Here is an 11,132-nt window from a genome sequence, read left to right as displayed (position 1 = left end):
CGACGCTCTAGAGCCATAAATAGCGACGATTATAGCGACGCCCGAGAGAAATTTTTTTTGGTGACAGGGCATTGAATGCCCTGTCACCCATCAACCATATTGTACTTGATTCACTTTTTAAAAAAAGTGCAAGGGTAGATAATAGACCCAAAATAGTCACCCACAAGACGCATTGTTTGCAAAATTGACAAGCGTAAAATTGACAATTGTACACATCATAGGCAAAATGACTTGATTGGCAAATGTGATAATGACAATTGTACAACATCATAGGCATAAAGAATTGATTGGCAAAATGAAGTGCGGTGACAAATGTAATAATATACATGGTTCAAAAAGACGTATAAAATCCGTCTCATGATACATAAGCTATGAGAAACCCTAAACTAATGATATCTAGCTACGGCTAAACTGACGTCGTCTAGTCAGATGCCTCATCGCGTCCAAGCGGCGTATCTGTAGGATTCTGCAAAAAAAGACAATAAGACAGCTTTCAGTAAGTATAAACATATAACGACATTTATAAAACAATACAAAAAATAGAAAAGAGTAAACCCTAATACTAACCATGCCACCGCGAGAACTGAGAATGTCCATCAGGGCGTTTAAGCCCTTCCTGCCTGCGTACTCGCGCTCGTACGGTGTGGGATCACGTCCTGTCATCGACCACTGTCAAAACATACAAAGATTTCATTATGTTAGAATTAAAAAACTCATAAACCCTAAACTATCGAACATAAAGAGCAATGTGAAAACACTTACAAAATCGGTCTCAAATGATGCCCATCCACCGCTCCCCAAGTGGTGCGAGCTCCCTGCCTCTACTCGCGCTCTGGCTGCATCCTTTTGTTGCTTCCACTTGTCGGGATTCTCGCGCGCTGCTTTCTTCGCATTCTTCCAATCTTCTTTGGCCAGCCAATCTGGCCTGTTCCACCCATGCTTGATTGCTTTTTGCACTTCGGAACGCTTGTGTTTGCAGTATTCGCGCATTCGAATCTTCATCAGGTCTTCATTGAAGCGCTGATCCCGTGTTGGAACGGGAAACTCATCATGAAGTATGCTGATGACTCTGTCTTTTAAATCACTTGGTACTTCACTCCATTTGTTTAGTATGTAGTTTCTAAACAGCTGAGAGCAAAGACCATGCATGCGCGAGATCACCTTCTTGCCATCGTCATCCATGATGATGCCGCCGCTGAAGTCGACGGAGTAAGGCAAGCCCTCTGGCCGGTGACGCGTGAACCTGGGTGTCCCGGTAGGGGTCTCTAGCGGCGTGTCGATGGGGGTACGGACGTCAGGTGTCTCCACCGGCGTCTGGGCCCCGAAGCGAGGAGTGTCGAGTGGAGTGGCTCCTGGCGGAGTAGGTAGAGGTGTGTAGCTGCTAGGAACAGTCAGCCGCGCAAAACATGGCGTAGATGGCGATGTTGTGGCTGGTGTGGGGGCGGGCAAAGAAGGGGAGGGTAAAGAGCCTCGTCGAACACGAGGCGGTGTGGAGGCATCGGCGGCGGAATCCCCACAACAACCGCCACCGCCACCACTAGAGCGCCGGTGTCTAGACGAGTGTGAAGATCGTCTCGTCGACACCGAAGCTTCGGAGCGCGTCGAATGCTCCGAAAGAGAGGGAGATGCGGATAGAGTAGGAACGCGCGATGATGCGCCAGAGCGATGACGCTCCACGTACCACTGTCTCTGCTGCGGTGACAAAGAAGAAAGAAACTCCTCATCATCCATACCTGCATTAAACACACGAATATTTAAACTTAATATTGAATGAATAGAGTAGACAATGACGCAAAGACCATTAAATACAATGACGTAATGACGCATATAAATACAATGACGCAATGAATTGAGTGATAGAAGAGGCAAGTCGAAAACTCAGAATTTTCAATCAAAAGATGTGAGCGCGAGTAGAAAAGAGCGTTATACACCATGGAAGGTACTTAGAGAGCCAGAGCTTTTACAACACGGAGCAAAATTGTTCAAATACAATATTTGTGGCTTTAAGAGATCTCTCTCTCATCCTCGCATAACTCAGCATAACTTCCTATATCTATATAGAGCTCTCCGTTTAAACACATATCCTCTGTTCCATTTTGTAGCTCCTCTGCATGCACCCCATATAGATCTTCAAACCGGTAAGCTTTCCTTCTTTAGTAAAACACGTTCGGAGCGAGTGCATTACGCCAGTGGGGGTCCGCAAAGATCGAATGGTCTCTTTTACTTTGCGTTCTTGGGCTCCTGTGAAAATCCATGGTGCTTTAGGGAGTTTTATCGATCCATCAGACGCTGTTTGCGGCCAATATTGCTCCATTCGATCCACATTTCTAAGGTCAACTCTGGCTCCCAAAGTATCTTTCTTGCCGGTCAGATGGTCCCATAGTAGATTACCCACATTCTTGAATATGTGCATTGGATCGAGCAAGTGATTGATCATGAGTCGGGGCCAGTATGGTAACTCGTACCATAGAGATAGTCTCTTCATCCCTGGAGGCAATCCGTCATCGCACATCTCCTTCTGCTCTAACCATGCTTGTGCAGACATCCTTGGTGGCTCTCTTCCCAAAAAGCCGTCGCGTAACACATGATTCTCTGGAAGATACGCTTGATGACCTTCGTAGATTTGCTTCTTCAGTGAGGGCACCCTACGTGCATTCAGTCTAGGTCCACATGTGACACATGCTCTGTATCCGCTTGTTTGAAGCCCTGCATGTATACACATGATAATAGATCAACTATGGGAAAAAACAAGATTTACAGTGTCTGAGTGAGGAGTGTCAATAGATCACCTGAGCATTCTGTTAGCCCGGGATAGTCATGCATGGTCCACATTAGAATGCCTCTGATCAAAGCATTCCGTCGTCCTGTGTGTCGGCTCATATCCACCACCTCTATGCCAATCCACAATTGTTGTAGCTCTTCCAATAGTGGACGAAGATACACATCCATATTCTCCACTTTATATCGCCCTGGCACAATCAAGCTTAGCCATAGGTGCCCCTTCTTCGTAGTCAACCACGGGGGAATGTTGTAGTTGACGATGACAACGGGCCATACACTGTAAGATGTTGATCTTTGACCAAATGGATTTACGCCATCCATAGCCAGGCCTAAGCGCAAATTTCGAGCTTCCCTGGCAAAATCCGACCATGTTCCATCTATATGTTTCCAGGCTGCGCAATCTGCAGGAATTCGTAGCACACCATCCGAAGATTTATTCTCCTCTTGCCATGATGCTAGGGCGGCCATGGACTTACATTCGAAGAAATGCTTGATGCGAGGAAGCAGAGGAAAATGTCGCAAAACCTTTTGTGGAATTTTTGTCCCGTGGAGATCTACTCGATATCTTTCGAAATCACATTTCGGACACTTCTCCATGTCTATGTATTCCCCTCTAAAAAGAATGCAGTCATTAGGACAAGCGTGGATAGAATTGTAATCCATCCCCAAGTTTCGCAAAATCTTTCTTGCTTCATCTCGGGAATCTGGCATCACATTGTCAGCTGGTAGTATGTGCTCTTTAAGCAATCTACACAACATAAAAATACGATACAGTCGTGTAAAAATCTATCAGATCATTATACATTTAGAGTTTTATTAAAGTAAACTAATTGTAATAGATCACCTGAAAAGCGCTGTGACGCTAGTGTCACTTCATCCAAACTTTGCCTGCATGTTGAGAAGAACCAGGAGTGCTTTCAATCTAGACATACGTGCTCCATTATACAATGGCGTATCGGCTTCACTTTTCATATCATCATAGATAAGCCTTTCTGAATCCATGATCGTCTCGATCATTTCATCAATCTCGGGCTCAAACATTGCCTCGTTGGGAATGTGCTCTGCATGATCATCCCCCGAGCTGTCAGAGGCTACATCTTGTGGCCTCACATATGCTGCTTGACCAAAGCGCCTGCGAACACGTCTATTGGGTTGCAAGATTGCTGCTTGTTGGCCAGCGTCAGAGTCCGACGAGTTATAATTGGCAACAACTCGATCTATAATAGATGGATCGAACTCGCCAAATTCGTGAACGTGCTGCAAAGAAACACGTCTTGTCCGTCGCACAGCATGCTTGCATTGATTACAAGGACATAAGACCCTCGTTGAGAGATAGGTGTTTCGGTTGGACGGTCCCACATCCTCGTCACTACTCATAATGAGGATAAAAATCTTATAACTTGGACAACAAATTTAATATTCTATTGGCATTCTTCGTCTTATCTCTCTCTCTCTCTCTCTCTCTCTCTCTCTCTCTCTCTCTCTCTCTCTCTACCTCACATTCTCTAGTCATGTCCAATCCCCGCACACCTCGGTCTAGAGGTGCACGGAGATCAGAACCACCGGGTTATAATCTCGTCTTTATTGGTCAATACCTATATTTGTGGGTACAAGAAATCTACAGACCCACGTCTACATGATACTGCATGTAGTGGACAAAACCCCTTTGCCTCTTCTCTAGCTGTAGCACTTCACAGCATCTTAACATCTTTTCACAGTAGATCTTTTCACTGTTCGTCTAACTCTAAACCCTAAACCGTAAGTAATTCTTGCGTGGACTCGATCTAACGTAAATAAGCGTAAATCTAAATAAACGTAAATCTAACTAAAAATAAAGCTAAATCTAATTTAACGTAAGTTTACATCTAACCTAATCTTTAACGTCTTTTGGGATAGTTTCCTACGACGTTAAAACTCTCTTCTTCTTGTGTGTGTGTGTGTGTGTGTGTGTGTGTGTGTGTGTGTGTGTGTGGGTAAACCTAAATAAACCTAAGTCTAATCTAATATAACATAAATCTAAATCTAACGTAAATTATGTTATATTAAAAACAAAGAACTAAACTAACAGGGATTATAAGAACCTTAAAACTGATTTAACACATAATTTTTCACATAACTCGGCAAGAGTTGGCATTCTCATCACTAAAGATGTGAGAGTTAACTTCCGGCGGTGACGCTGCCTCATCTCCATCCACATCTGACAACAGCAATTGGCCCTTTGGACCGTTCTTGCTCTTGTTACTAACTTTGAAGTTGCTGTTGAATGACTAGAGGTTGTCTAGATGGTCATTGTCGGGGATGTAGTGACTCTTGCCGCCCTGAAGATCCACCTTCTTCCCTATCTTCTGAAGACATTTCACCAGTACTTTTGGATCGACGGAGCCCACCATGAGTGAAGGCAGCAATACCCTATATTCCATTGAGGGCTTTCTTCACCCGCTTCATGCAAGCATCGCAGTCTATGGAGACCTAAATCTAATCTAATATAACGTAAATCTAAATCTAGCGTAAATAAACGTAAATCTAACTAAAAACAAACCTAAATCTAATCTAATTTAACTTAAATAAACCTAAATCTAATTTAACGTAAGTCTACATCTAACCTAATCTTTAACGTCCTTTAGGATAATTTCCTACGACGTTATAACTCTCTTCTTCTTGTGTGTGTGCGCGTGTGTGGATGTGTGTGCCAATAAAAAGAGATAAATGGTATAACCTTTCTATCACCCATGCCAAATATGATAGATTGGTTATGCGATTTCCCTCTTGAATAATAGGTCTTGAGTTCAACTCTTCGTCGGCTAGATCTTTAGGTCTTTTAATTTTAATTAGTTTCCTACGATGTTAAATTAGTTTCTCTCTCTTTCTCTCTCAATGTGTGTGCGTTTTTTTATTTATGCATGTTTTCTCTCTCTTTTTCTCTCTCAATGTGTACGTTTTTTGTTTATGCATGTTCTCTCTCTCTTTTCCTCTCTTTTCCTCTCTCAATGTGTGTGTGCATTCTTTGTTTATGTATGTGTGTGTGCGTTTTTGTTTATGTTTGTACTCTTTCTCTCTCTCTCTCTCTCTCTCTCTCTCTCTCTCTCTCTCTCTCTCTCAAAAACACTATGTGTGTGTGTGTGTGTGTGTGTGTGAGAGAGAGAGAGGGAGAGAGAAAGAGGGGAAGGGAACATGTGAGTAAGGAGAGGGAAGGAGCATACCTGGCTCTCCTTCCTCTCCTCGTGTGTGTGTGTGTGTGTGTGTGTGTGTGTGTGTGTGTGGAGAAAAGAGAGAGAGAGAGAGAGAGAGAGAGAGAGGGAGAGCGTTACTTGTTCCTTGCTTAAGGACGCCGAAAAACTCAGATCTGAGATCTGAGTTTTTGGGCGCTCTCTGTTATTTTTTTTAGCCCAGCCGACGTCGCTATGAGCGTCGCAAATTTGCGACGCTCATAGCGACGCCGGGAAATTTTTTTTTTTGAGCATCGCTGTGTGAGCGTTGCTAATATGAATAGCCTCTTGTAATGTTTTAGGTTTTCTCGCAACCTGGTGCTCCGAATGAGCTACCATCATGCGGCGTTTATGGTTTACGCCCAAACCCTAGAGTTTTTGTTAAACTCTAGCTAACATCGGGTTTAGGTTTACCCATTAACCTCATGAGTAGTGATGTACAAGGAATGAGGCTTTGCATCGGGAAGGTCTTTTCGCCGATCTCTTATTTTCTTAGTTGAGGTAGCGTCTAATCTCATACAAATGTTGATAAGTAGATAAACACAGTGAAACAATTGTAGGATTTGTGCCCAAATTTGTTGGCATATATACCATTTTGGTCGTAGTTATAAAAAAAATTTGAGACATGAATGAACAGGCTCTCAGTAGGAGGCTAAACTCCTCTATATAAATTTGATTTTAAGAAAAAACCTTTACGTGGTGCCGCTTGCTGCGACGTCATGAATGATATGTGAGTTTCTCTGCATCTCAAGATGCTGCTGGCAACCTCCTTGCCGACCAACTTTGCTCGCTCCATCTGCCTACTGACAATTCTTGTGCTCGCTTGCTCAGTCCTCACCTTCAATCACTCGCCATCGATTCAGTGTGACCCCGATTCTGCCTTAGCTCGCTACCAACACTCATCTCTAGCTCATCAACAGGCACTATCATTCAACCCACCTGCCTCATCCATGCTTCAAATCTGTCGCAATGCTATCGATTTTCATGCCAAATCTCAGCTCCACCTATAAGCAAGCTACTCGGCATCAGCATGCCACTTTCACCGTTTGCAAATCTACTGCCAATGTGTACAGCTCGTCATCATCCCACTATCCCCTCGACCTGATCGACCTCACTGTTCAGGCAGGTTTCCCCACAACGTTGCCCATTGTTGCTGCGTGCACACAAGCCGTTGCACCGGGCTGACCACAGGTAGGGTTGGTGATGCGAGCAGTTAGCACTGCCCGGCTCTTGAAGCCCATCGTCCCGTGGCCCTACTACATGCCAAGCTACTCTCGGCCATGTACCCCATTCTGGCGCTCTGATACCAGTTGCTGGAGCTCGTGCAGACGAAAGTCTACTGCTTCTCGGATGGACATGGCGAGCAGACAAGCAGACGAGATAGAGAGAGGGAGAGAGGGAGATAAGGCACGATTGGAGCCAATGAAACAGAGGTAGTTCATTAGGCTTGTACAATGTGTTCACACATAGAGTTCGCCCAAGTTAAGCTGAACCCCAACATGTAGTGTGAGTGAATGAAAGTAGTAGTAGTAGTAGAAGGGGATCTTAGGCTGGATACACACTGTTAATGCGGGTGTCCGTCACTTTTGATGATGGGCGGGCATGCATTACACACTGGCTACATTATTTTATCATAAAGTAAAATCATTTTCAGCAGCTGCGTCCATCGCATTGGTTCGCTGCCTGATTTTGGCTGACCTGGCAAAAGCTCAACCCCCGCCCGAGCTTGGACAGGGGGTATCGCCTGTCCAAGACCTTGTCCTCTGCCCTTTCTGCCCTGCGTATCAGCAAACGCCGCCTAGCCTCCACGTCTGCGCGCCCAAGCTTGGGCACGCGGTCTGTAACCAGCTTTATTTATGTTTCAATGGAGGTGAGAGAAGGGGAAAGAGCTAGCTTGGTGTGAAAATATTTGGTGGACAGGGGATGAACTTGCTTGGTGCTACAATGGAGGTGGAAGAAAGCTCACACACACACACACACACACACACACACACACACACACACACACACACACACACACAGAGATTATGGAGTGCATGTGATTGTTGTAGTAATGGAGAGCTTGAAAAAAGGTTTGTACAGAGAGAAAATCTCTTTTTAGCTGTAGGATAGGTTTGGAGGGACTATGAAGGGTGGAAAATGATGTTTTTATTTTTTTGACAAATTTTAATTTTTTGGATTTTTAAGTGCATGTTTTTACTTTTGGAAGGTCAAAAAATGCTTTTTTGACTATAAACTAGGTTTGAGCGGCTTTTAAGGAGGGATAATATGAGATTTGAATTTTTTTCATTAAAAAAATCAAATTTTTTGTGTATTTTTTAATCCGAGCCAATATGTGAGGGAAAGGAGATCAAAGTGGTTCCCCCCCTCCCCCAAACCCACCGCAATCCCTTTCCCCTGGCCACCCCGCCACCCTCTCTCTCTCTCTCTCTCTCTCTCTCTCTCTCTCTCTCTCACACACACACACACACACACACACACACACATGAGCTTTCTTAGAGAGCTTTAGGAGTGTGTTTTTTTTCTAAAAATCTTGCACAAAAGCAAAAAAAAAAGCTCGCTCCATCACTCACTTGTAAAGCTTTCTTGAAACCCTAACTCCTTTATTAAGGAGCTTTGTAAGCTTTCAAAGGCTCCAAATAAGAACCAAATTTGGAATGCATATCGACCCAAAACTCTGTCAAATTTAAATCAAGGTCTTGAGTAAGTTTTCCTCAATTTTTTGTCGTGCGGCTATGAAGCACTACAACATCCACTTCCTTTGAACCTACACATCCTCAAACATATGCCACACCCTAAAAATTATCTTGTTCCACTCTATCATTTGATGCATCGTCCATGTCATCCATTTCTCCATCCCTACATTGATCAAAGCTTTGATCATCAAACTCAATCTCCAATTGTTCTTTTAAACAAATTACACTCTTCCTTGCAATTGGCACCTTCATCTCTATTGCATCAAGCCCGCATAATAATAAATAAGTTGCACTATCATAAGCATGTTCGACTACATAAGGACCAAACCTTTACTTGAACATCTTTCACAATACATTATATTGATTGTCAAAACTGTTGTCATAAACTTATACCAACCTCCTTTAATTGCACTTGGCGGCAAAATGTGTTTCTTGTCAAATACCCCTTTATTCTTCAATCAAACCTATTTTAGCTTGAACTTTGCAAAAGTGAAATATCTTTACTTGCTCTTTCTAATTAATGCATTCTTATACTAAGAAAGTCTTCCCTATATAATTGTGCCTTCCAAGGACATATAATCTATCCCAATACTATAAGTTATACAATCTTCCCATTAAACAAAAGGTACTAACCTTGCCACTTCCCCAATGCGTCCTTTACATGCTCGGTGGATAAGCCCATTCACTTTTTCAATTTCCCTTAGGGTTATAAACTACAGTAAAATCCCACTTAATACCCATCCAATCAAAGAAATCTCTAACTTTATTATCTCCCAATTTTCTCCTATCAATAGAAATTTTTCCAATGCATCCATACACGCACATCACACCCTCAAGAAAACATATACATCTAGCACATGGCTTTAGCTCTCAATGCTATATCATCAACCTGATCAGTCAAATCTTCCCTTGCAAGCACAATATAACATCCTTCAAAGTCATAGTTATCAAATGCATAAAACTTATAATGCATTGCCAAGGGATATGTAGGATGTTAAGGTGTTCCTCTTCATTGCTTTGGCTACTTCCATCTATGTCCATCCTTAAGAAAGTATCCATAACTATCCTCTTGTACTCTTGAGAGATTGTATAAAAGCAATACTATGAAGAATAGCAATATTTGGTGTAGAGTAGCTTGTTATGATCCCTAGAGGAGCCAAACAATCTGTCTCAACCACAACTGTAGCTCCAATAAAGCAATCTTTGTCACACCTTAAGGATATTTCCACACCCCAGAGCTTTCTTTGACATGTGGAGAAGCCCGCTGCCAAGAACTCAATACTTTAGCATCAAATCTCATTGCATGCATGTACATCCTCATCATGTTGTCCAATTGACCAACCAATCCCTATTGCATTAGTACTTATAGTCACAATCATCGTCTCTCCACATTTGTAATCAAACTTTCTCAAGGTCAGAGTACCTTGCAATATCTTCTTCAACTTTCTTATTTCCTTTGTATGCATCCATTGAAATTTTTAACCTTTTGGACACTATTTGAGTGGTTCAATGGTGATGTGATTCTATGAGAGGGACAAAGGGTGTCAAGATCTACTAATCTATGTAAACCTATCCAGCTAAAAAGTGACAAAATATCTCACCTACATGTGAATGGTTCCTTTGCTAGAGCATGATGGACTCCTTAATAAAGCATGTCTATACTTAAGTAAATCCAACAGGAATAGCCCAATGTATTTGTAATCAATGTAGTCCATCATTTTGTATAGAACTCTAAAGCCCCCTTTTGAAGAGGTAATAAATCCTTCCCATATTTTATAATATATTGGGCATCAACATATGTAATGCTCCTTTGTATCTAGCTCTAAGTTGCATAGTTGGATTATAGCTCTAGAGGCTCCAAAGTGTATCGACCTATCTCTATTTTTGCTCATGGAGGAAGATGAAAAGCTATCCTATGGCACATCAAAGCCCATATGAGATACTTTTGGTAGAAAGCCATTGCTTCACCCCGACTTGGAGCATGTACGAAGGTGCATCAATTTTGCTCTAGATAATGTATCAAAGGCTTTTCATAAATCCACAAAGAAACAATAGATATGATGTGCATGTGCTCAACCCTCCTGTGCGCTCCTTGCCGCACTGTCGAAGCAAGGGACTTGCCGATACACCGTGTGCGAGCCACAAATGGCTCCAAGCACACAACAAGACTAATCTAGCAAGCTCAAAAGAGGGCAATGGTGTGTCACTCACCGCTCTATGCTCCTGCTGTGGAGGATTCCTCGCCGCGATGAAGAAGAAGCTGCAGTCGTTCCGCGCTCAACCGCTTCGCCGCCGTCGTGCCTTCGTAATGCTCGATCGCACTCTCTCTCTCTCTCTCTCTCTCTCTCTCTCTCTCTCTCTCTCTCTCTCTCTCTCATGCACACACACACGAGGAGGTGAAGAAGAAGAAGATGGAGATGGAGATGGAGCAAGAGCACTCTTCTATTGC

At 43.0% G+C, this 11,132-nt stretch overlaps 1 protein-coding gene across 2 annotated transcripts; it reads right to left on the bottom strand.

Annotated features, from left to right (window-relative positions):
• Nucleotides 1–218: 218 nt before the first annotated feature.
• LOC147425490 (uncharacterized) lies at nucleotides 219–7,498 on the bottom strand. Of its 2 annotated transcripts, none has more exons than XM_086500625.1 (4): nucleotides 6,678–7,498; nucleotides 763–1,733; nucleotides 568–669; nucleotides 219–466 (listed from the first exon to the last, which is right to left on the bottom strand). In XM_086500625.1, exons 1-4 carry the CDS (start codon nucleotides 6,781–6,783, stop codon nucleotides 422–424), a joined length of 1,224 nt encoding a protein of 407 aa, XP_086356751.1. In that variant the 5' UTR covers nucleotides 6,784–7,498; the 3' UTR covers nucleotides 219–421. The 2 variants fall into 2 exon arrangements, with proteins under 2 accessions (XP_086356751.1, XP_086356752.1); XM_086500626.1 differs by having other exon boundaries at nucleotides 6,684–7,498.
• Nucleotides 7,499–11,132: the final 3,634 nt, after the last annotated feature.

This window comes from Adiantum capillus-veneris, chromosome 25 (genome assembly GCF_014529385.1).
Source record: "Adiantum capillus-veneris isolate H3 chromosome 25, ASM1452938v2, whole genome shotgun sequence".
Classification (NCBI taxonomy): domain Eukaryota; kingdom Viridiplantae; phylum Streptophyta; class Polypodiopsida; order Polypodiales; family Pteridaceae; genus Adiantum; species Adiantum capillus-veneris.
Note: the sequence above shows the minus strand (reverse complement) of the source record. Positions and strands in the feature narration are given on the sequence as shown.

Bases quoted from the DNA above. Each gene is read 5' to 3' on its own strand.
- LOC147425490 (XM_086500625.1), bottom strand. From the start codon at position 6,783: ATGGAGCGAGCAAAGTTGGTCGGCAAGGAGGTTGCCAGCAGCATCTTG. The intron at 1,734-6,677 runs GTTTTTTCTTAA...TGTTTAATGCAG, and splicing joins GCAAGCGGCACCACGTAAAG to GTATGGATGATGAGGAGTTT. The intron at 670-762 runs GTAAGTGTTTTC...ATGTTTTGACAG, and splicing joins CATCATTTGAGACCGATTTT to TGGTCGATGACAGGACGTGA.